Raw genomic sequence first — 26219 nt, 5'->3', positions numbered from 1 at the left:
ATTAATTTTGAAATGGAAGTATAAATGTAATTTTAAAATGGCAATAACAAGCCATACTTTTGTAGAGCTTGCTTGTCGGAACGGAAACATGCATAAATTAAAGCTCAAGTTGGCTCATTGTTTGCATTAAGTTTTGTGATGGAAGATTTTATCTTTTTATCTTTTCTTTTTATCTTCAGAGGGATATGTTATCTAAAGAATCAATAACAAATCAGCCTGAATAATTGGTTGGACCCGCAGAATTTTGCAGTTTTTTTCTAACGCAATTTTTAAGCGACTGTTTTGGCTAGTTTAGAGTTTACTAGATTTAAACTCCGTTTATTACACAAATATCATAAGAAAACAACTTTTGACCTGAAATTCACAAAATAATACATATTTGAATGACACTGGCAAAAAATCAGCGCTGTTCAACTGCCCGAACTCGCGATTTCCTTTTTCATACTTTCCCATTTGAAGTTGGACATTTTGACCCTGGGATATTAGTCACGTCATTTGGTGTGAACTTCCAAGCGTCATTTCTTCCCAAATAAAACCCCCATGACCTCCATATTGCAGGTATTGCTTTTTCTATAGAACCTCAACCTGCAAAATGTTTTTGAAGAAAATTGGAAAAAAAATTATTTTTGCTATCCGCCGCAAAAAGGCTTTTTTTCTCGATTTTTACAGTCAAGCTCTCTTAAGGTCCCAAAGGCTCAGGCGTATAACACTTACCTTGATTGTTCAGGGTATCACGAAAAAACCTCATTTAATAATTGTTTTATTGCACATTGATGCAAAGAACTTGTCAACATAAGGTCTGCTGTGAAGGGATCAAATTTCCGTCTTTCCCCACTCGTTTCCTTTTCAATCATTTTCGTCTCCAGATACTCTTTTAATACTTCCTTAGCTACTTCCATGTTTGTTTTCGTATTTTCCCCATCAACATTTTCGCGTTATATGATCGAAACGAAAACACTTTGTAGTTATGCGACCGCGCTCTGCAGGTGACACATTAATGCGACTACAGTATATTCGTGACATTACACCACAACAATCTGCAACTTGCAGAATACTTAACAATTATTGGACGAGGTTGAGCAAAATATCGTGATTTGTCAGTGGAGAGCAGATCAAATAATTGATCTGCGAGACACTGACAAATAACGATATTTTGCGATAACTGACTGGGTTTAATCACCAGAGATCATGGTTACAATTACGCATGAGCAGAATATTATTTGCAGCAAAATACATTTAGACCGTACTACGCATGAGCAGACCATTATTTTGTAGGCGTTTATTTGCAGGTCATGTGGTTGGCTCTCGGCCAATGATTAACAAATAAAGAAGCCTCGACTATGCTCTGTTCTGTTGTAAAGCACGCAGGAAGCGGTAGAGCACGAAAGAAGTGTAGGGGAAAACACGAGACGTAGTCGAGTGTTTTTCCCCACTTCTTGAGTGCTCTACCGCTTCCTAAGTGCTTTACAACAGAACAGAGCACAGTCGAGGCTTCTTTATTTGTTTTATGATAAAGAATCCGATAATTTCCCCACGCATTTGGCTGAATTTTCAAGCCAAACTGTATTTTCCAAACGAGCAAAAGTGGCGTCAGCCGTGCACTGTTCTCTGATAAAGCACGCTAAAATAAGCCAATCAAAATCCTTGTTAGAATTGTTCAAATGATTTGATTGGCTAACGAAGCGACAGCTGTCAATCACAAACTGGACTTCAGCTAAGCTTTCAGTTTCGAGTACTTTGAGCGGCTTTCGAGAGAAGAACGATGCCTTCGAAGTTCGCTTTTAAGTTAAATTTTAAATACGGATCTAAAGGCAGGTGAAGGTTTATAGTCCAGAGGAATCCGGCCGTATTGTGGCCCATGAAAACGTGCACTTTTCCAGTGGAAATTACGAAACGCGGAGCTCAAAGCTTGCGGATGAAAATGCAAAATGCCGAGTTGAATTTGAAAGGAGCTACAGTTATTTACGGCTTGTAGCCGCATGCAGCAAGATTGCCCGAACTAGCGTAAAAGTTAGAAAGACTAAATGGCTCCCACTGGTTCTACTCCGAGCACAGAAGAGAATATCGGAGCAAGCTTTGCACTGACCACTCGTCGGTTCAATTCGCTGAGATGATCGGAGAACGAGCGTTACTACACTACATGTAAGTGTTGTTTGAGCAATTGAGCATTTTTACAAAAATAAAGCTTCTATCGTAAACAGAGACAGTTCAGTTGTTGTTTTCTGTCGTTGTTTTACTTCTAAATTCTTAAGTATAATTTCTGCCTTCGTAACAAATATAATGAAGCACTGTGTAGGTTGAGAATTTGTTTATTTCGCTACGTGTTGGCGGGAATCTAGCAAAACTCTTTATTTTAGTACAGTCTGAACACTACTGTTGCAATGGTCTCTGTGAGCCATATTTACCACAGACAAATAGCTCGTTTCCATTGCGTTTGTCTGAATCACAGGGGATGTTTAATTTGGGGCAAATGTGTCAAAATTCCGAAGCAAAAATTTGAAAGCCAACTTACCGTCATCAACCCGTGCTCTGTTCTCTGATAAAGCACGCTCTTTCAGCCAATCAGAGCGCGCGTTATATGGAAACTTTATTATAAAAAGGAACAAAAAATGCATCGAGTGATAAGATAATTATTTAATAAAAATAACTCGTGCGGAGTTCATTATCCGGCAGAGGTTCACAGCTAGAAATTAAACACGATTAAACGTTCGAGTAGAGCTAAAGATTTAAAGGTTATGCTCTTGATTTAAGATAACGAATATTTGAATTTTTCCATCTTGTTGTAATGTACTTGCTGTTTAAAGAAAGCAAGAAAACATGCTCAATCAGCGAAAAGAATAGTATAGAAATCTAACCTTTGACCAGTGTTTGTTCTTTTTTTGTTTTTTGTTTTTTCACCGATGTAGGTGAGCAGATCATCAGCTGTTTTTGCTAATATTCATGTAGGTCCAGCATTTAAGTTCACAAGTTCATTAGGTCTGATTAAATGAACCTTATCTCGGAACTTTTCTACAGACTGAGCGGATTGACTAATAGCACGGTTAACAGGTAGGAGCCAACATCCAGTCAAGCTGGTTTCGCTGTCTCTGGGGTGCATTTAGTACTCTTCGAATGGAATGCTACTATTTCCAAAACTTTGGTTTTAGATTGTTCTCTAGGCAACTCACCGGCTTTTAAAACAGCGGCATTGCTTTCACCCAACATGTAAAAAGCAGCTTGATGTATAATTTGTTTTAATTAAAGTTTGTGATGAAATTAGAATTGTTGAGATTTGTGGAATGTTCTAATTGTTGTTGTGCTTAGTCGGTTTTAGGGAAGAGTACTGATAAGTCCTTCTTTCCACATTGCTCTCTTACCTATTTATATCATAATTTCAATAGTTTTCGAAATTTTAGTTTAAAACGTTCGGTTTAAGTTAGCTTACGGGGTAATGTTACTACTAAATAGAATGTCTACAAAGTGAATGTTTGGACTTTCATTGCGGAACGTTTACAGCGTGGTTTGGTGAACTAACTCTAAGAAGCTTTTACAACGATAGCGAATTGTTAAAAATTTATTCTCTCAGCGGGCGACTTACCTTGTGAGTTCGAGTCTCTTCTTCAGGACGTATGTATACTATGAAACGAAGTCTTACCCTGTTCCAGTCCAAAACAGCGCTGATTTACTAAAAATCTTCGATACTAAAATGCAGCCATTTTTATATTTTTTCCACTATGGCTTGAAGCAAGGTAATCGGACAGCACTAAAACATCAAAATGCTTTGGTAAATGGTTGATCCTGGTTGTAGGTAGGTAAACTCTATATACGAACCACGTGGCCCATCAGGCCGGCGCTTATCTTCGATTTCTGTAGCATGAAACGACTAGGGGTATTTCTACTCCCCCCTGGATGGGACGCTGGTCCAACGCAGGGTTACCCCTCAGCGTTAAAATCGCCGGTATCCATTTATTCACCTGGGTGGAGAGAGGCACTGTGAGAGTGAAGTGTCTTGCCCAAGAACACAACACAATGTCCCCTGGCAGGGCTCGAACCAGGACCGCTCGATCCGGAGACGAGCAGATGCCACCGTCCTGGTTGTACGGGGGATTTTTGATCTTATCCTTCAATTTATGTTTTACATGCAACGTTCTCAACAAAACAAAGAACACCTAGATTGACCTCATAGAATCGTTTCGCGAATCGAATCTCTGGCAAAATGAATTTATGGGTAAAGTCATCATATCTAATTACAGCAATTACAATGGCTTTTTAATTATTTGAATGCACTCTGTCGCGTAATCGACAAGGTGCTAATCGATGAACAAGCTCTTGGACTTTGAATGCAGTGTCAGACCAAGAACAATTTCAGTAAGTCGATGCACAATGTCCATTACACCTATTTGTCTCGCAGCTTGGATGGCTTGGTTTTGATCCTCGTACAAATTACTCTTATTTTGATGGTCCGCGCCTGGTGGGCGGGATAGAAAAAATACTCAATACCCGGTTAATTGCTTTGGTTGCTATGGTAATATCACTAAAAAGGATTTGAGTGTTATTGTTGTTTGTACAGGTAATTGACTAAAAATGAAAAGATTTAAGAGCATTATTTCGGAATGGGTTAGACCAAAGCAGAGACGATTAATCTCTTCCGTCTTCAATGAAAGTTGATGCTATGACAACATTATGTAAAGATTTTCACCAGGGAGGATCGCATGGCCTCAAAATTGAGTCCGCAAAGTACAGAACGCAACGAGAAATCTAGGATAGTACTGCCATGTATAGGTGAAGATGAACTTCTGAATCAGCCCGCCCCATCTTCGCGAGGTTCAGTACCAAAGACTCCTCAACAAAGGCTTCGCGTTAACTCTGAACCGTTTACCTCAAACGCGGGGAAGAACACTTCGGTGAAAAGTAAAGATGCGGTAGACGATGCGACAGGGAAAAGCAAGATGACCACTAATCATAGAAAGGTGACAAGACGTTCGTCTGTTCCAGTTCGAGTTTCCACAGAGAAAGATTGTTATCACGGCAATGCAAAGACGACAAAAGGTTCAAGAAATGCGAAGCGACGGGTCAAACTGAATACGCCATCGCCAGACGTGATTGATCTCAGTAACGAAGATGTTGTAAAAGAATTAATGATAAGATTGTGCAAAACTCTTAGAGTACAAGACAATAGCACTTACGACAAGTTTCCTATGGATGACTGCACAGTAGAAGTAGAGGAAACGAGCAAACAGACTAAGCCTAACGCCGGGAGGAGAAAACCTGACAGCGAAATCAATTTATTTCGGCATCACACGACAAGATTTCCGCACGTTAGTAAAGCTACTTCAGGTTTAGAAGTGTTTTACTCAAAACCTGCGAGTTGGAAATCCGTGATATCAAGCCAGCAGCTCCAACCAAGAATACGGGCCAAACATTTCTTGGCCTTTCAAGAACGCTCTACCGAGAGGAATCAAGAGAAAATGGTACAAATGAATTATCGTCAGTTAACATGGCCGTTTAAAGAGAACTCTGCCCGTCCTGGCAGATCAACATCGGTTTTTCGTAAAAGAGACCTTAGCGTGCCCTTCATAGTGACAAATGGCAGCGCTTTCGTTTCTTCTGGTATTTTTAAAGCGTCACGCAAGTCTGTCACGTTCGCTGAGTAATACACGTAATATACGTAGAGTTTCTGTTCGGTCGGAAAAAATACGTCTTTACAGAATGAAAACACTACACCTTTACGGAATGCCTCCCACCCTCCTTTTATGATTTGATTGACCCGGGCACTAATAGCCAATGAAAACTTTTCCGATACACCACCTTCATACAACACATCGTCGGAAGTGCAGAGTAGATATTTTTCCCCTAACATACTATAAAAACTGCATCAGTTCGTGAACTAAAATCGTAATGTTCATTATGAGATACTGGAAATTACGAAGGAACGACAAAAGAATCATGCGCCAGTCATTTGAAACCCTCGCAGCCCCACCCCCCATTGGGGATACCCGGGACAAAAGATGGGTTTTCACTTCGTTTTCACTCGAGTTAGGTTCCCCTTTAGTCGGGGAATGCACCTTTTTTCCCGGCTTCGCTATGCAATGCGGGGGCTGAGCGGGATTTTACTCGTGCTTCGCGAAGAAGGTATGATTTCAATCACTTAATATTATGCTTTGACTTGACTTCAGTGGTATGAAAAAAAAAAAAAAAAATCGTGCCAAAGCTCCAGTTATTAAAAAAAAAAAAAAATTTTTTTAATGAATTGTGCTTGATGTTTAGAGGGCGGGGGAGTTCACTCTGAATTTTTCCCTGGAAGGCGGGGCTTTCGCTGCAATTCGCTGACAGTAAAAGTGAATGCTCCGGGTATCCCCCAGTTGGGAAGGGGGGTGGGGTGCGGGGGTTTCAAATGACTGGTGTATTATGACTCTGTAGAACCTAAAACTTTATCATACATCGTCAGACCGATATTCCACGAGAGCAGATGCATTTTACCAAAGTAAACGAAAACCCGGTGACTTGAAGCCTATGATTTATGGTTTATTCTCCAGCCTACCAAAGCAAAATTGTTAAAACACCAAGACTGAAATGCATGCTCAACCTCATTCTAAGTTATGGATCAGTAAGACATCACAGCTGTAGTATTTGCTTTACGCAAATAACGCGTCATGAAAAAAATAATTGTCGGGAAGAAGCAGTGTGAAAGCAAATCGCCATTATTCAGTATTTTGACCCAAAATGGTTTTACAATGTAAACGTTTTCCATGTAGACCAAGGAAAAAAATTAACTCGGGGACTATATGGGTGCAAAGTGCATTGAACACCAAACTCAGTTTACATGGTATTTATTTGTCAAAGCTAAGTAACAGGATAATCGAATAGGAAATAATTATGTAAGCTGATAATTCGCGTTTGTTAAGGTGTGCAGGTTCTGGTGTGATTTCTCACTGGATGTGAAATAACTGTAATAGGAATAGGAGTAATTTTTCCAGTGGTATTAGTAACTTCAACTTCAACTTCAATTTCACTTTATTTTGCACGTACAGTTTTGAAATTACAATTATATTAACATAAAAAAAGAAAAAAGATACATATATAGCAATTAACGGTGACAATGGCATATAGGTTGTACATGGAGGCTAATAGAACCGCCAGGTTATAGAGTTAGCCTCCATCTCGTTTGAGTGAACATGAAAAACATGGGAGTAAAAGGACGGATTACTAAAGGAAAGAACTAGAAGAATTGTGGAAACTTACGTTTGATATTGCTGAGATAGAACATAGTTTTAACACTTTCGGAATTGTAGAAACTTATACTAGTAGTAATTAAAGCCGGATTAGAGCAGTGCATTCATGCGCGTACTTTGCGAGGGTGACTAGAACACCACACTAGTACATACGAGTAACATACGAGTAACATACGAGTAACATACGAGTAGCATACGTGTACATACGAGTAACTTAAGAGTACATACGAGTAACATACGAGAAACATACGAGTAACATACGAAAAACATGCGAGCACATACGAGTAACAAACGAGTACATACACACACACGGTAATATACGGGTTGTAACTAGTAGTAATCAAAGATTGAGTGCGTTCGACGCCATCACTTTAATATATATGCCTTAAATGATTTCACTAGCTGACTTTCAACCTCTGTCTATTGCTAAAATCAACATTTTTAACCACCAACCGAGGTTTTTACAGATAGATATATCATAGTGTCAAAGTCCATGCCAGTGAAGAGGTCCCCTGTATAAACTACGATTTGTTGATACGTTGCGTGACGGCGCCAGTCTCCGTAGACTCGCAGAAACATGACGAGATTCATGAGAGTCTGAAATTCCCAGCAGGACATGGGTTCTAATTTCCGGTTACGTCATGGTGTTTGTGCTAATCAGATTACAAATCTGTCATTGCTGTTCTTTCCGTGGGTGTTTGCGGTGTGTGAGCTGTTTAGCATTTGACAGAATAATTTAATGCAGTAAACCAGATCACCAGCCCGTAAAAGTTAAAATAGTTAATAATTCAAACAAAAAAGAGCCTAAGCTGCTTCGCGCGAAATTCAAAGTACAGTGGCGCGAACTAGAGCATGGCGGCAATTCCATGTTCTCTTCGCCTCCATCAAATTCGCGGACCGTCGCTCGATCCGAGCAAAGTTTGGTACGCTGTATCGAACGAATGGTTTCATAAACCACGAGAGTTCATCAGAAGTGATTCCTTTCCGTTTTTCAATGCTGATATCGCAGAAGTTCATATTTTTGACCTCTCTGATACAAATGGCGGGATCGTGGATCCATCATGGTTTGGATCTTCCAAAAAGAAAGACACAGTCGTTGTCGCCACTCTCTTCGGAATAGTTGGAAGGGCATTTCGAAGAAAGAACCTGGATACCGATGCAATAGTTGCTTCCACAGAATTTCAAGCCATCAGGGATTTATTAAATTCCCTCCAATTTGATTCGGAGATGGCGGCGAGACAGAGTAAGCTTAATATCTCCGCATCGACCCCGCAGCCTTTATTCCCAACTCCACCAGCGACACCACCTGAAGACACTGTTATTGCCTTTCCAAGTTGTAATCAGCCGATTAAAGATCTGCAGAAGCTCGATCCTTCCATAGGACCGCGGCTGTTTGTGAGACGCGCTGGAGCTATCGCCAAAACCTGCATAGATTCCTTGAGGGAAGACCAAACCAGTGGGTCGGATATTGGAAAGCTTTTTGGCTATGGGCTCTTGTATGGTCCAGATGAAACTCATAAACAGTTCGTAAAAGATGTGTTATCCACTACATTGTGTACAGTTGCCGAGAAGAAGGGCATCAAAAAAACATTTAACACATCACTATGTGATAATTTGACTACCGATTATGTTCAGTCACTGAGAGTTCCCGACTGGATTCAGTTGTATGTAAAGCTGGCAACGAAACTGCCAAACAGATCTTGGCAAACTCTCCTGAATTTCCTGAACATCGGCCGCAGCGGGGTAAGTTATAATATAAATTTTTAAAATATATATCAAATTAAAAATCTGATATTTCTTTTTCATACTGTTCATCAAGAGCTTGCATGTAGTTACATGCATGTCCCCCTCCTCCCCCCCCCCCCCCCCCTCCTGCTCTGGGACAAATCCGGCTATTCTAGGTCTACTGCAGTTGTTGTTGCATAATTCATTTCAATCTGAAAGGAAGTGTGTTTGGGACTTCCTCCAGATTTTTGGAAATTTTGTAATTTTGTGTTTTTTTTATAGTAGAGTTTATTTGCTCTACTTCCGAACATTTTCAAGTGTTGTAAAACTTCACTTTTTGGTAACACACACTAATGAATGAAATATTTTAATCTTTGTTTGAAACAACAAAGTTTATATTTAGTTGACGTCACATGTTCCAGGGGTTGGGATTATTTTGTCAATCTTTCTAGGGATCAGAATATCACATGAAAAAAAAGTGAAAGTTAAATCTTCTAAAGGCTGCAATCATTACATTACAGCTGAACTTCCGTGAATGACCAACTTTTGTAAGCAATTGCCTGTAGATGTCTTAAGGAAGCATTTCCATGATATGAAATATCTTTGTTTAAGTGAAATCACTATGTTCAAGACCTCTTGGAAGCATCACCTTTCCTAGTTGATCACCTGACCTTCCCAATTGTTGCTTTTGAGGTTTGACTGTAAATAATAAATATTTATTTTTTCCTACATGTTCCACAGAAAGCCATTGACATTGGACTCCTTCTCACAACAAATGAAATACGAGCCCAAAAAGATCTTGTGTTTTCAGTAACAAGAAACTTATTTAAAGTGGAACCCCTTGCTGAAGAAGTACGTGGCTATGGTATCAGCATGAAGATGGCTGTGGTATGGCAGATTCGACAAAGTAGGTTACATCAAACTCCATCAGAGTTTCTTGAATTTAACCTCAAACTTGATGGAAGACCTCTAGCAGGTATTTGATCTTTACAGTGTATATTATATATCCACTATCTGTCAACATTGTAATATTGTAACAATGATTTAATTATGATTAAGATATGATATCCTTGAGGGTTTTTCTCTGAAGAAATATTTTGTTCAAATTATATGCATTGTCTATGCATGTAATTGCATATAAATTAAAAAAAAATCAATGGGGAGTTTAAATTTAAATGCAAAATCAAGCTAATTGTTGCTGACACAAATCCTAATTTCTTACATAGTTAATCACTGGGGCAATAAAAAATTGGTAAAATAACCATATTATATGATTGACATAAGAGGCATGCAAATATGATACTGTGTAACCAACAGTTTTCACATGCTTTCTATGCAAGCAATGTAAATGGTGTCCATTTTTTGCAGGGCGAGAGCAAGTTTCCGTTGGGATAGTTCCAATTGATTTAGCTGTCACAACTAGCAAAGGTCTCAGTGGTTCTCAGAGTGCACTAGCTGTTTACCCCATTGCTGTTGCTAACTGTGCAGAGAAAAGGTAAGATTCCAGTACTTCTTCAATTTGCAGGTTACTATAGGTTACTAAATTTATGAATTTGTTTTTGGGGGGGGGGGGGGGGATCTAACGAATAAATATAAATTAATGATTTTAATTTTTGTTTGAGTTGAGTTTGTTTAGGAGAGTAATTTATTATAACATTGATTTGTGCTGAAAAATTTAGAGTACTGATTTTAGTACAATCATGTTTATGGCTATGTTTCGAGTATGTTTTTGTTTATATGTTTATGATTATACTATTTATGTACATGGATAAGTGATGATTTTAAAGTAGTCACCATTAGCAGTTTCAAGTAAGCCATGGGAGGAACATTACTGCTCACCAAAAACGTAATGCAGAGCGCAAGCAGTACTAACATTAGACGTTCAGCTCAGTTGAAAATATTATGTTACTAACATCCAATGCTAATTTATTTAGTTAACGCCCAGCATTAAGAAGGCATCTACACCCCATTATACTGGAATGTACAGCAACTGGGAAAGTGACATCAGTGTGGTACAACTGTGCACTCTAACTTATTAATAAGAGCTAATATCAGTAGCTCTTCATTTTAGGAGTGAAGTTAAGAAGCTGATCATCAGACTAAATGCTGAAAAGAAAGCTCTCAAAGAAGAAGGCGTAACTGTTGATGGAAAACATTACAAAGTTAAATTTAAAGGTTGAGTTTCAGAAAAATTAATGCAATTCTGCTTTGGTTTTGCTTGATTGCCATTACATGTAATATTACTCTGTGATTGTTTTAAAAAAGAGCCACTAGTGTCGACCATTTTTAAAATACATGATTGTAGTAAAACCTCAAGATTTATTTTCCAAATCTACCAGGATGTTAGCTGGTTATATAGACACTGTATTAAAATGTTTTTGCATTTTGAGTTCTGATTGGTTTGAATGTGTTGTATGACTGTACTTTCTCTTGTGCATATTTGTCCAGAGTGATTACTTAGTTGTGGTTTATTTGCACTGGACTGAAAGTGCCCTCATTATTTGAAATTGCTATTGTTATTTAAGCTTATTTTACTTTGTTTTTTTCTCTATTAGTTACACTTGACTTGAAGGCATTGTATATGCTTCTTGTTAAGGTTGATGACGAAAGCTTTGTATTAGCTGGGCGTGGAAGTGACATTGAATTCTGTTTTTTATGCCATGCTTTAAGGGTATTTTGAAATATCTTTTGTTACTTTATAAAGTTATGATATTAATTAATCAGATTGCAGAGTGATGTTCTTAGACACACATGTATCAAATCAATATATGTGTGTGAAAAAATGAGTAATAATATATATGTCACATGTATACAAAACTTTTAGTGATGAATTGCTGCCTGACTTGACTTTCATTCATGCAGCATGACTGGTCTTGTATAATCTCAATGGCCATCAGTTAGTATACTGTAGTCAGAGTGGCTGAACTGCAATGAAGATGTCTGAGTTAGTTAGGAGCCAGGCTTTTAAATAACTATAATTATAGAATGAAAAATGTCTTATTTTTATTGAAGGCTTGTAAAGAACACTGGGGTGGATCTTTTGATGAAGTTTGCCTGACTTGTCTTCAATCCAAGGCCAATATTGGAAAGTAAGTGTATAACATTTAATCAGAGCATTATCTGGCAACAATGAGGTGTTGTTAACTTGAGAAATACTTTATTCAGTCAATTGTAGTTGTTTTCAGGGTGCATTATTGTTCTGGTAGGAGAAATTTTGCAGGCACCTAGCCAAATGTGAACAGTTAATCTGGCCACCATGAAGAAAGCATGAGCACAAGGTCAGAATCCAAAGTATGGCACTGAACCTGGCTTGGGGGATACCTGTTCTGAATACACCAGCCTTAATGTATTTGTGATCAGGGGTTTATCTTTAATTTCAGGTGGACAGGAATTCGTGATGATCTCATGTTTTTGTTAGATGAGGAGTTGAGCAATGTCTGTCTGTGTGCTCTTCACAGTGAGATGCGAAATACTGAGCAACTGCTTGGTTCACTTGGTTTGTTCGCATACAGATGCAATTCACTGACTGAATGTAATGAAGCTATCAGTCAATGTGGTCCTGAGATGTCTAGGGGGAAAGAAAGGATTACAGTGAAGCTCCGTAAAGGCCAGCAAACTGCTGTTGATAAGAATAACATCTCTGTTGCATCATTTTCTGGTAATATTATTATCTTTGAGTAAAATGCCTATAATTATATGAACCACTTAAATTCTGTTGTCTGATTGATTGATTAATAATAATTACTATTAAATAATATTTAAGTTAATGCCCCTAATATCTTTTAAGTAATACGTTGTCCTATTACCATGACTTTAATGTATAAGTTACTTTGAATGTAGATCAATGGCAGCAATTTTGAAACAGTCATTTCCATGGTGCATAATTAAGAACTGGACATCAGTATGTTCATTGAGATATACTGCATCAGTAAAACTCTTCAACAACCTTAACAAGTTAAAGTCCAACAGTATATTTCATTTAAAACATTGTTAAATAAAAATGGAACTTTTTATCTTATTCTAATAGGAAACACAGAGAGAAATATTTTGGATAATACTGATGAGATCATAAGAAAATCTTTACCAACTGACAGAGTGATATCCTATTACAAAGAGGTGAATGGAGCTTCTAAAGATGTAGTCCTTGGCTACGTCACATTCATGAATGCAGTGAAAATTGTAAGTTGTATGTTATCTCCAGATATAGATAGCTTGCACTCCAGTTATTCTGATAAACCAAATTCAAAATTTTACTGTCAATAATTTTGCCATTATATATACATGTACATTGAACTGTTTATTTATTACCAACATGGCTTGCAGGCCCAGGTTGGCTATAAGTTCATATTTTAGCAGAGTCAGCAGATTTTGTGATGCAGATCTTAATCATCTTACTGGATTGTAGGCAGACAATCAAAAAACAGAAAATGGTACACTATTATTATTGTAGCCAGGGGTGATAGTCCTATGTGTGTGTACATATAAATGCAGGCAGGTCATCTACTGGTGGCTGCACATTTATCTAGTTATCTACTACTAGATAGGTACATGCATAACAGTTATGCTGTTTTGAACATGTATATTATTTTCCATCTAGCATATTGAGGACATCCTAAAGAGTGGAAAATTTAACAGGGACTATGGCAAATATCAGAAGGAAGTGACTCTGGAAGATGCTAAAGGTGAATTATACATATACACTCATTTATTAAACTTTCAAGGGCCATCTTAATTTTTTAACATAAATTTTTAATTAACTTACTTTTGGTCCCTGCATAAGTGAAAATCTCATTTACATTTCAAAGATCATTTTATGGACCCCCTGAAGTTTATAGGTTGAACCACTGCACCTTACATTGCCCATAACTAAATAGAATATTTAGAAAATCACTTTCATACATTAATGGTGCAGTCTAAGTACATTTACTTGTTCTCAGTAATTTACTATTAATATTGTTCGTTTAAGATTTAAAGCAGTTCCTGGAGAATGAAGTGAAGGTTTGGTCAAACAAACTAGAGGACCTGGAACAAAAATTTCTTGCCTGTGAAGCTGTTCAACCTTTGGTTCAACAGCCTCCTAATAAGAGAACCAGGAAGCGAAAATTAGAACAGAAACTTAACCAGGAAGAAAATCTAGAAATGGAAAAGCTGGCAGCTTCACTACAGATTGCTCATTTTCATAAGGTACAACCTGAAGAATGTATTAATTATACATTCACCTTAGTTTTATACAACCCACATTTTATAATGATTTAGATATGTCATAGGCAACCCAAACTCACATTGAACAGTCCAAGCAGTATCTGGCCAGCACTATGAAAGACTATGGGTTGACTGTTTTAGAATTCAAAAGCCAGGATTTGTCTGAGAATTATTATAACTGGGACGCTATTGGGCTGCATTTTAACTTGAAATGCAGTCAATCAATATACATGCATAATGTAAAATAAATATTTTGAGCTGGACTTAACATCTGCCCAAGTCACAAAATTAAGAAAATAACCTAGTATCAACTTGTGTTTAATTTAAACATCACCAGCAATAATTACTACAGTATGTCATTATCATTTGAAAGCGTACAATTAGTCAGTTCTGGGTTTAATACAAAGAATATGTGAACTGCTTTCTGGCTTGATGGTAATTAAGCCTGTTTCAAAGATTTGTTGGGAAATAAGGTTCAGGGAAAAGAATTCATTCAAGGGAATTGTGATGATTGTTATTCACATTCCTTGCTCAACTGAGTTGAAACTTGTGATTTTACTAAATTTAATGACTTTTTGTTTAATTATTGCATTCATGAAGGTTTTCAAAGAATGGAATGAAATTGCCAAGGTGGTGCGCAGCAGTGAATTTGGGGAAAGTGAGGATGAACAAATTGACATCTTTGATGTAAAGGTCAGATTAATTACAACATAGCTTGATAATTATGGCCCAATAACCTAATAGCTAGATACTGTCAGTGACCAACATTGTTTGTCTTTATCTATTTAGGGTATTTGGGTATTTCGACAGGTTTAATCATCAGGGAAATTTGGGGAAATTATATTTTGTTGTGCTAAGATACTTGGCTATAAGATGCACCCTGAGTTTAGAACAGATTGCAAAAATACTGCACCATATAACCAAAAACATGCAGTTATTTCTTGGGCAATACTTGTTGTTTATATACACATGATTTGGAGTATGACAATGTTTGAAATATTGAAATGCATCAGTAAATACCTGCATCTATTATAAATTGCTGGTGGAAAAAAAAAAAAGAATTATTATAAGCAGCACTTGGCAGCAACTTTAATGAGATCTGGTCATTACCAAAATATTTGGAATATCAATTTCCAGTTCCATAGCAATTTCAAACCCCCCAAACTTGTTCACAAAACTTGGTAAGTTTTGGGAGTCTTTTCCAGTCAGTTTAATTTAGAAGTCTTTGGAGGATCAGTATTTTTAGTGGAGTGTTACAATTTCAGTGTAAACTTTGGGGCTTTCTCTTACGCCACTTATTTGGCACCACTCTTGGCACTGGAGATTATGGCCACCTAACCATTGACCACTCTGCCATGTTGCTACGCCTGCATCGTTCTTTTGCGAAGTACTCCAACCAAGGCTTTGAAGCTTCACACAAAGTACACAGAGCTCTCTACTCAAGAGCAACGTGTCATGATCAAGGAGGAGTCACACAGTCCTGTAGGTTTCTTAAGATCTTTGTTATTATGGTACAGATAGTGATTAGATTTAAATTTATTGGTCTTTATTTTTAAACTGTAAATAACTATACTTAGTTGTGAATACCTTATTTTGTTGGTGGTGCAACTCTAAATTGAACTGCTGTGAGTTCCTGTGTGATTGAAGATATTAATATTACTTTTTTGTAGTATAATGATGATTAATTGTACCATGAATGTTGAATTATTGTCTTTTTGTCATTCACAGTGGACCAGATCATTACTCACTGGCTGTCAGAGATGATGCAACTTTTGCGCTACCAGTTCCGTAAAGCCTGTGAATGTATTACTGAAGGTATGGGTACATACAGTCAGTTATTGAAATAATCCTAGGACTTGCAGTGACCTACATGTAGACTTTTCAATCACTCTTTGTTTTCATTAAAGATTAATTTTGATCATCACATACATTTAAAGGTATATACAGAACAGATTTGTGATCCAGAGAAATATGAAATAACCAATTTGTAATATGTCTCATGATCATTGCTGTATTGTTAGCCAGAAGCCAGTAAGCTTTTATTATTATTATTATTATTATTATTATTATTATTATTATTATTATTATTACAGTGTATGTTTTTTGGTGGGGGAGGGGTTTAGTGGTATACAATTGATATTAAGTTTAATATTACTCTTTTGTATATAACATTTAACTTGCAACAGGTAAAAAGAAGTTTTACTTTCGTGGCTGTGGATGGTCAAACAAAACTGTTGTCTGGTCCAAGGAGGATACACTTTGGATCACAGTTATTGATCAGTTATTTGAATCAATGTATGGGAAAGACTCACTGAAGTACCTTTATTCAAAGGACAAGGGGACAACTGTTCAAGAATCTGATGATCCCAGATGTCTCTTCCAGTATGACCATGATGTATGGGAGGCAAATTATGACACCTATATAACAGCTATTGACGAACCAGATGATTCTCCAAAGATAGCAAAGTCATTGAAACCTCACCTTGATAAGGTTTCTCATCTCTCTGATGAGGTGTCTTCCAGTTTGGATCCAAAAAGTTGCAAGATTCCTCCAGCTAATCCTGTGTCCAATGGCAAGTCTCAGTCAGTGGACTGCCTAAAGGTACTGCCAGTTGTGGAGTCCAGCAGTGCTTCCAGCCCCCATGTCATAGACTTGGCCAGCACTGAATCAACAGCATCAAACCCTGCATGGCTTACCACTCTTTCATCCTTGACGAGGAAGCAGCTCGGAACCATTGATGTGCCTAAAGTAACAGCCACCCCAATTCACTCAAGTGATATCACAAGGGTATTTGGCGCATACAGTGAAAAAGATCCCCTATCTCTAAATGAAAGACCCCCTGAGCAAGTAGTAAGTGATGCTGAAAAGGCTCTAAGAATGAAGCAAAACAACTTGAAACCTACAGGTGTTCAAATTGGAAATCTTGGAACATTTTCCACCAACGGGATCTCAATCTTGAGGAAATTTTGTGATATATCCTCATTAAGAGCATCTATTCGAAGTGAGGAGAGATGGCTCATGGCAACTACAGATGGTCTCACTGCTAATGAAGTTAGATCCATTGAACAGGTGTTGTGGCATCAGCGAATTGGCGAGACAATGTTAAGAGCTGGGCAGAAATCCGTCGATGTGGGATCTTTCTCAACTCTTGTCGGGGAGCGCTATCTGGACAACTTTGTGATTGATGTTGCCATTTTGCATTATCTCTGGGATGGCCAGAAGCAAGTGGGTACAAAGGCACTCTACCTTCCATGTGAAACACACACTTGGCTGAAGAACAAAGATGAGTTGTTCATTAAACAAAAGTTTCAGGGGGTACTTGGCACCTCAAGGGGGAGTGAGTTTGATCTTATTCTGTTGCCACTGCAAATGAATGAGATACACTGGGGTCTGATTGTCATTGACCTTCTTGGTAGGAAGTTGTTGTTCGATGATGGTTTCAAACTGCAGCCTGCCGGCAGTGTATTACCCACCATTAAGTATATCCTTGATGTTTTCCAGCAGCTGATGCTGGGTGCTCCATGTTTTAACAGTTTCTTTTGGTCCTCTATAAATGTTCTTGAGCGATTTGGAATGCCATCTCAGCACAACTGTGATATGACAGGGCAAGGGAATGGGAGCTGTGGCGTTGGTGTGATTCTAGCAGCGAGGGACTTCATTTTCAAGGGTGTCAATGGAACAGTTAATCAGTTTGGATGGCAGTACACAGAAATGAGGCATTTGAGAAAGAAGTTGATGATTCAGATCATTAAATGGGCTTCTGAGTAGTTTCTGTTATCGGGATTCTTGCCGAATGCTAGATAAAACTATTGTTAATATTATCATCTCCATAATGTATTCATGGATGTTTTCATATTTTTTGTTTCAGTTATTGTTTGGCCTTCCTGAAGCAACAGAGGAACTTGGCTTCTTGAAGCTGTGACTCTGTGAGAGTATTTCTCCAGGTGCTTCTTGGGAACAAAATGTGAGCTTGAGTGTAAGTAATATTTTTTTTTCAATTTGTGAGTCTGGGAAGCTTTTTCATGAGTGTTTCTTAGGCAATTAAAGATACATTTTATATTTCTCATAATTATTAATGTTTTACGAATTAAATTGTAGTATTAGGAAAAATAAACATTACTATCACTGTTTGGCTTGCCTGAACAACAGAGGAGCTTAGCATTTTCAAGCTGCAAATCTGTGGGAAGCTTTTCCCCGGGTGTTTCTTGGGCTCTAAAATGTTCATTATTTCTCTTAAAAATCATTTTTGACTTGTTAATAATGAAGTAAGTAAATGTATATAAATATTGCAATCATAATTTGGCTTGCCTGAAACAACAGAGGAGCCTAGCTTTTTCAAGCTGCAAGTCTGTGGGAAGCTTTTCCCCGGGTGTTTCTTGGGCACTAAAATGTACATGTACATTACCTCTCTTAAAAATCATTTTTGTCTAACTCATAATGAAGGAAGTTGAAATGTATATAAATATTGCAATCACTGTTTGGCTTGCCTGAAACAACAGAGGAGCTTAGCTTTTTCAAGCTGCAAATCTGTGGGAAGCTTTTCCCCGGGTGTTTCTTGGACACTAAAATGTTCATTATTTCTCTTAAAAATCATTTTTGTCTAACTCATAATGAAGGAAGTTAAAATGTATATAAAATAATATTGCAATCACTGTTTGGCTTGTCTGAAACAACAGAGGAGCTTAGCTTTTTCAAGCTGCAAATCTGTGGGAAGCTTTTCCCCGGGTGTTTCTTGGGCACTAAAATGTTCATTATTTCTCTTAAAAATCATTTTTGTCTAACTCGTAATGAAGGAAGTTAAAATGTATATAAATATTGCAATCACTGTTTGGCTTGCCTGAAACAACAGAGGAGCTTAGCATTTTCAAGCTGCAAATCTGTGGGAAGCTTTTCCCCGGGTGTTTCTTGGGGACTAAAATGTTCATTATTGCTCTTAAAAATCATTTTTGTCTAACTCGTAATGAAGGAAGTTAAAATGTATATAAATATTGCAATCACTGTTTGGCTTGCCTGAAACAACAGAGGAGCTTAGCTTTTTCAAGCTGCAAATCTGTGGGAAGCTTTTCCTCGGGTGTTTCTTGGGCACTAAAATGTTCATTATTTCTCTTAAAAATCATTTTTGACTTGTTAATAATGAAGTAAGTAAATGTATATAAATATTGCAATCATAATTTGGCTTGCCTGAAACAACAGAGGAGCCTAGCTTTTTCAAGCTGCAAGTCTGTGGGAAGCTTTTCCCCGGGTGTTTCTTGGGCACTAAAATGTACATGTACATTACCTCTCTTAAAAATCATTTTTGTCTAACTCATAATGAAGGAAGTTAAAATGTATATACATGTAAATATTGCAATCACTGTTTGGCTTGCCTGAAACAACAGAGGAGCTTAGCTTTTTCAAGCTGCAAATCTGTGGGAAGCTTTTCCCCGGGTGTTTCTTGGGCACTAAAATGTTCATTATTTCTCTTCAAGATCATTTAATGAAGAAAGTTAAAATATTAATGTATATGAATATTGCAATCACTGTTTGGCTTGCCTGAAACAACAGAGGAGCCTAGCTTTTTCAAGCTGCAAATCTGTGGGACATTTCATGTTCCCCGGGTGTTCCTTGGGCACTAATACATGTTCATTGGTTACTGGTATCTTAAAAACAACAATAAAGGCTTATTTATATGTATATGAAAAGTGCAGTTTTTCCCTTGTATATTGTATTCATTACTAATGCATACATGTGTATTTTGACTTTGTAGTTTAAGGATCCTGTTCATGATATTTTGAAACTGCTGTTACTTCATACAAGAACCATGGACCTTGGAACATTACTCTTAACTTAAGGTCTACCTTTGTGTGAACTATAACATGATCTAATGAGGTTTTTTTTTCAGTGATCCCAAATTTTGAAGCCAAATTTCTGATCCCTGACCCTGCAAGTGAGAAAAAAGTTGATCCCTGATCCCACAAAAAAGATACAGTCTGATCACTTGGTGGTCCCTAAAACTTTGTTATCCCAATTGCTGGCTTGTGATCCCTAATTTCAGGTCTGTGAATGCCAATCCTACACTTTTGATCCCTGATCACAAATACCCCATTACGAACCTCGTACATGTATAAAGACTCTTTAAAAAGAGGGTTGGTATGTTATTTTTCTGATGTTTTACCTTACTAACAAAATTAAATTTGCTATATTCTACCAGTCAAATATCACTTGTCTGCACATTACTCTACTTACTCTACTTAAATTTGCTATATTCTACCAGTCAAATATCTCTTGTCTGCACATTACTCTACTTAAGGTCTACCTGTTGTCTGTTGATTTGTCTATAAATGGACTTTTCCCATATATATTCTAACAGTTAAAATTCCATTTGTAGAGGTTTCAAATATCGGGGACCAGATTAGCTCGCATTCCCTTGTTGCTCTGCCTTCTCCAACACCAACAATTATTTTTGACTGAAGGGAGGCCTTCTTGGCAATCCGCATTTTTTTAGCAGCTTCAAGGGCAGCGCGACCAGACAATTCAAGAACACTGCTGGGTAGCTCAGTGGTGCCATTAAAAGATTTTGTCAAGTGCAACTTCACCATTGATTGCTCAGACAGTGCTTGCTCTAAGTCACCGATGTTGTAGCTTTTAAATGACATCCGCAAAGCTCTTTCCTTCCACATGGGAGGTTTGAGGTGTCTGTGTTCTTTTACCCCATTGAGTTTTGCACTTCCTACTTTGCTCAGTAGATGACTAAAGTAGTCAAGTTGGACATTTGTAAACATGAAGTGGCACCATTTTGCTGCAAAAATTAAATAAAAAATGTAGTTTTTTAAAAAAATTTAGCTAAGACCTTGTAATTACTTTTAGTACGTAAGAGTACAATAAAATGGAGAGGTGATTGACTGTAAAATGTTTTTGTTTTCCTTTTGAAGTCTTGTTGTCCTTCACAAGTCTGTTCCAATTTTCCACACATTGAAACAAAAATTCTCATTCATCCATTCCTAGGTGACTCAACTTTGACCAGCTGTATGTAGATCAAGCATGTTTTCCAAATTGGGTGGAGTTTGTAAATTTCCTAAATAGAAATGCAATAAATTGTTGTTGAAGGACATCCAAAAGAGTTTTCTATACAAAATCCCACAACCCCCTCTACAACCCCCTACAGCAATGTTGACTCAATAATATCATTCCAGCTTAAATCGACTGTTGATTGTGTTGTTGCTGTTGTTGTTTACAGCTTAGGGTAAGTTGAGCTTTTTAATAACAAGAATCCATGACCAGATTCTTTCATTTGATTTACCACTAGTTTCCGCTGCTTAGAATGATTGCAGACTCTAGAAAACCGCGAGGTTTTGGTCATTGCTAGGTAAGGAACGCAGGAGGTGATTACGTCGGATACATCAAAACAACCCACAAGATATACTTATATATGTATATAAATACGTGAAGACCTTTATCCTTGAGTCGCAGAGTGCTCTACAAGTAAACTATGTACTGTAAACTCTGGTCAGGATTTCACTATTTTAGATCTTTTTGTAATTTGAATATTGGCATTGACCGCGATAATTAATCATACTCCCAAAATAGAACATGTGGGAACTTTGAAGATCTCATATTAAGAAATCACATTGAAAATAATACTTACCAGGAACACTAGGGTTGTGCGCAGAGTTTATGCACTCAACTAATTCACCCAACCATTTCAAGTACCCATCGCATTCTTTTAAAAGTTGAGGCTTCACAATTGGAGCTTGCTTATTTCCGCTAGCAAAAGTAATACTCTGAGGTACATCATTACCAGGGTGCTTTTGGGTGTAATGTTTTTCCAGGGCCTTCCTGGTTTTAAACTGCCTTTCGCATAGAGGACAAAGCGTAACGTAGATTTCAGCCATAGTACAATCCCTTACTTACGCGGTGGCAATTCAAGTCCTTGAAACCGCACCAAGATCTCACTTTAAGCAAATATGCCAAACCGGAAATCTACAATCAAAGCCGAAACACAGACATATTCGAACTGTAGGTTATGAGTATCTGCGCATCATTTGAAGGCTATGATCCAGATAAAGATACTGATTCTCCTTAACCACAATTTACAAGCCACCGGACAAACCGGAAACTCAGTGCTATTGATAGTGTTAGGAGAATTTTTTAATTTAGTAAAGGAGTAGTCAGATCATTATGGTAATTCTCAGATCATCTCTCTAATATGATCTACAACTTATTCCCATCAATGTGTCATTTTGGCTTGTTCATTTACTGTGGCACGTGCCGGGAGCATACCCAGAAATTCGCTGAATCATGAATGAAAAAGAGAGGCGTATTCATAAAGAGAGGAGAAAGAGGCAAAAGCGGAGGCGAAAAGAACGGAAAAGAGAAGAAGCAAGGCAAGCAAATATCGCAGATCGCCGTAAGCGCATAGAAAAAGAGGCAGCACGGATTGTAAAGGAGCAAGTCCGGGAAGTACATGCGTCAAGAAAACGGGCCGGCGCGGACCAAGACGAAGGCGCACCAAAAAAGGCTCCTTGTTCAGGTTTGAGTTCAGTGAAGGAAATTAATCCATTTCACGTAATTGTCGCAGGAAAACATTTAGGATCAGGTACTTATGGTTCCTGCTACCTAGGGTCCTACAGAGGACTGGATGTTGTAGTCAAACAACTAAAAGTTAAAAAATACAGCGGAGAAACGCAAGAAGTTGCAGAGACGAGAGTCCGCAATGAATTGATCTACGAGGCTCGGATTATTAACAAGCTGGGTGACCATCCCGGTCTTCCACTACTTTTCGGAGTATGCAGTAAGCGCGCACCATTTCGCCTTGTCATACAATTTCATGGCGTGAAAGACCGTAGCTCAGCGCTCACGATTTCCAGCGCGCTGACCAAAATGGCGATATCAGCTGTAACAGTGTGGCTGGATGTTATACGAAAAGTGGCAGAAGCTCTTCTTCACGTCCACAACGCCGGATTCGTCCACAATGACATAAAGGGAAACAATGTTGTTCTGGACAACCGGAATGAAAGAAAGTACAATCCCATTTTAATTGACTTCGGTAAAAGCTTGCCAGTGACTGGTCTCAAAGGACCCAAGGTTCTCCCGGCAGAACAGCAGACAAGATACAAGAAAGAGTATCCGCACATTGCCCCGGAAATAGTCACAGGAAAGCGAGGGCAAAGTATTGCCAGTGACATTTTCAGCTTCGCCCATATGACAGAAGTTATTTTCACGAAGGCCAAGCTGGGTACCCTGCCCGATGTACTTCAGAGAGCTTTGGACTCTGATCCAGACAGAAGGCCAGCTTTAAAGGAAATCCTTGCGCTTCTTTGAACTATATCTCTTGTTTTAATTCTAACCTGTTTCTTGCTATGAGATTTAGTGAGAATGCCAAAACGTAGAAAGTGCGATTGCGTAAAAAAATTCAGACTCGGGGTTGGGAACAGGAGACCTAACGCGTTTTATTTTTTCGCGCATTCACTTTTGTTATTTTCTCATTCCTTCTCTCTGAGAGCACAGAACTGGCCATTCAATTCGAATAATTAAACGAAGACAGACTTTGGCCTGGTTTATGGAGAGTGTTAGTGTTAGTGTTATATTCGTTTTAGCCTCAAACAGTTTATCATTCTTAGATTACCGTTTTAACAATCGATTGTTTGGTCTTAGTTTGTAGCAATCCGACAGGGATGCAGGGGAGTAAAGTACTGATTTGAAACTGACTAGGTGCACAAGGATAGTTTGTATTCTCAGTTTTCCCTGGCCTTTGGCCAGGTTGATAAATGAACAACTCCTTGACCAAAATGACACGATAAATTTATATTAGGCCGGTTTGAGTGGTCGTGGTAAATTGATTAAATCAGACAAGAAATCTTTTGATGCGAAGAACTATTGAGTTAGTCTGTGACTGGTACGTACTGATATTTTACATGTAAGTAGAGTGTTTCTTTGGACGCTACTTTCAGTAAATGGAAAATATATAAAGATTTGTTAGCTGTAGCGAAATTTGTAACGAGCGGCACTGGTTGAATACAGAAAGATCTGTCAGTTCCAGTTCCGGTGTTAGATACCAGAGATAATATCAAAGGTACCACGCATAATTCATATCATGCCTTAGATTTTCGGTTATAACCAAGTAACAACTGGATACGAAAACCTCGGTGTTGATTAGTTGATTACGAAAAACAATTTGGCTTGTATTTTCCCTGATTTGCAGTGAGACTGAACCGTAGCAGCGTTTTTCCCATTTCGTTGGGCATTAATTAAACGGAGACATTTTCGTGTGAATATTTTTACAGTTAAAAAACAACACGGTTTGAACGCGACAAAGCCGACTGTTTTTCTGTTTCGACAGTGAAAAACGCCATCGCGAGTACCATCAATTTATAGGTTTGAGTGCAGTGGATTAGCGCCGGCTGCGCTAATGTTTCCAGAAAGAAAAGGTTTTTAATTACCTTGATTTTGTTTTCAGAATGATTCCGTTGACAGATAGATGCCGTCTTAGTTTGATTTTTTAACACGTTTCTTGTCAAGAAGCATCAAATAAATTATACCCTGCGGTTAAGTTGGCTTGCATTAAAACTAGACCCCCTCACGACTTTGCGCTATTCACTAGCGCAAAGTCAGTAGGGGGCAGCTATTTCAGAACCTCATGAATCTCGTCGTGTTTTCATTATTTCGTGCTAAATCTTTTCCCATTAACAGTAAAAGTAAATACTTTTTACGTACATTATTCTAAGCTGGGAGCACAAATATAAGCAAACATTTGCAATCGCGTGCTTGTTTATCGTCAACAAACTCCGCGCGACTGATTCGAATATTTCCCCTGATGAACAAAAGTAGACTGTATTTTTTACATTGCCGTTCCTTGGTTCAGGCTTAATCTTATGGATCTTGCCTTCAGAGTACTTACAATATTCGACCCGATAAAGATTGAGTTATCTGTCGCGACTGGAGCTAATCAACAAATGCAATCAAGCTACAGACAATGAAATATAGCTGTTCACATGGTTAACATTCCCAAAGCCAAGGCGATTCAAAGTCGTGTTCGTGAACACATAAAATAAACTATAAACCACGAGGTAGTCTCCAGCTCAAGAAATCCGCTTTACAATGCTCAGACTTGCTCAGACTACTACGCATTCTCTTCCCTAGAGGCCGCGCTCCTTTTGGTCAGCACCAAGAAATGTGACCTCTGGGAAGGTCGAACACCGGAAGCCCGCGATTCACGGACTTCCCGTCAGTCAGCGTATGCTCAGAGTCAAGTCTGACAAATCTGATTGGTTGGGAATACGCAACGTTTACTCTGCGTATGCTCAGAAAATTGGACCTTCCCAGAGTTCGTTATTCTTGGTGCTGACCAAAAGGAGCGCAGCCTCTGGGGACGAAAATGACTACTACCCATTCTCGTCCCCATAACCCTTTTCGCTCCTCTTTGCCGACAGGGCCTTGGCACGAGCCAAAGCCCTACCGGCTAAGAGGAGCGAAAAGGACTATGGGGACGAGAATGACTACTACCCAAATCTCGTTCCCAAAGCCTTCGGTACCCTTGTCCAGCGGAACGGGACAAGGGTAACGAAGGCTCTGGGAACGAGATTGACGAAAACCATGAGGTGCACGATAGTCTTTGCGCATATGACGTATGACATATGGCGTCATTCAAAATGGCGCTGAAAATGCAGACGTTCGACGACAATCTCGTTCCCAGAGCCCACGTGTCTTTTGGTTGGCGCTGACCAAAAGAAACGTGGGCTCTGGGAACGAGATTGTTTGACGAAAAGTCTCAAAAGAAGTCACCCTTGAAACTACAGGACACCCAAGATTATGAACTGCGTTCTGCGAGCGCAATTATACGAATACATTGGTTACATACGAATACATGTACGTAGGAGCAACATACGATGGTAAGAGGGTAATAAACATGAAATGTACCATTTTTCTCTTTACATTTCATTTTTCACTTCGCTCGTCGTTCGCCGACGGCTTTTCTTGTGTCGCTAACGATGAGAGCCTGCTCGCAGGCTATTTAAAGTTGAAGCCTGCAGTAAAAGTGTTTTTAATTAATTAATATAAGTATTAACTTGTACTGGACAAAATATTTTCAAGGAAAGGCATTT

At 38.4% G+C, this 26219-nt stretch overlaps 2 protein-coding genes across 4 annotated transcripts; both read left to right on the top strand.

Moving 5' to 3' along the window:
- The first annotated feature begins 7894 nt into the window (after positions 1 to 7894).
- Positions 7895 to 22446, top strand: LOC149105251 (uncharacterized). Of its 3 annotated transcripts, XR_016210091.1 has the most exons (15): positions 7904 to 8954; positions 9678 to 9912; positions 10305 to 10431; positions 11008 to 11111; positions 11492 to 11607; positions 11949 to 12025; positions 12317 to 12594; positions 12964 to 13115; positions 13534 to 13618; positions 13903 to 14120; positions 14739 to 14831; positions 15404 to 15620; positions 15867 to 15953; positions 18008 to 18115; positions 19886 to 22446. XR_016210091.1 is itself a non-coding variant. In XM_089298900.1 (14 exons), exons 1-14 carry the CDS (start codon positions 8064 to 8066, stop codon positions 17905 to 17907), a joined length of 4263 nt encoding a protein of 1420 aa, XP_089155026.1. In that variant the 5' UTR covers positions 7895 to 8063; the 3' UTR covers positions 17908 to 20334. The 3 variants fall into 3 exon arrangements, 2 of the variants coding, with proteins under 2 accessions (XP_089155026.1, XP_089155025.1); XM_089298900.1 differs by having other exon boundaries at positions 7895 to 8954; positions 16325 to 20334; XM_089298899.1 differs by having other exon boundaries at positions 18008 to 22446.
- On the top strand, positions 22413 to 24156 carry LOC149105250 (uncharacterized). Its single transcript, XM_089298901.1, has one exon. It carries the CDS (start codon positions 22417 to 22419, stop codon positions 23437 to 23439), a length of 1023 nt encoding a protein of 340 aa, XP_089155027.1. The 5' UTR covers positions 22413 to 22416; the 3' UTR covers positions 23440 to 24156.
- Positions 24157 to 26219: the final 2063 nt, after the last annotated feature.

This window comes from Orbicella faveolata, unplaced genomic scaffold, assembly GCF_042242905.1.
Source record: "Orbicella faveolata isolate gen_17 unplaced genomic scaffold, um_ofav_v1 contig_34, whole genome shotgun sequence".
Classification (NCBI taxonomy): domain Eukaryota; kingdom Metazoa; phylum Cnidaria; class Anthozoa; order Scleractinia; family Merulinidae; genus Orbicella; species Orbicella faveolata.
Note: the sequence above shows the minus strand (reverse complement) of the source record. Positions and strands in the feature narration are given on the sequence as shown.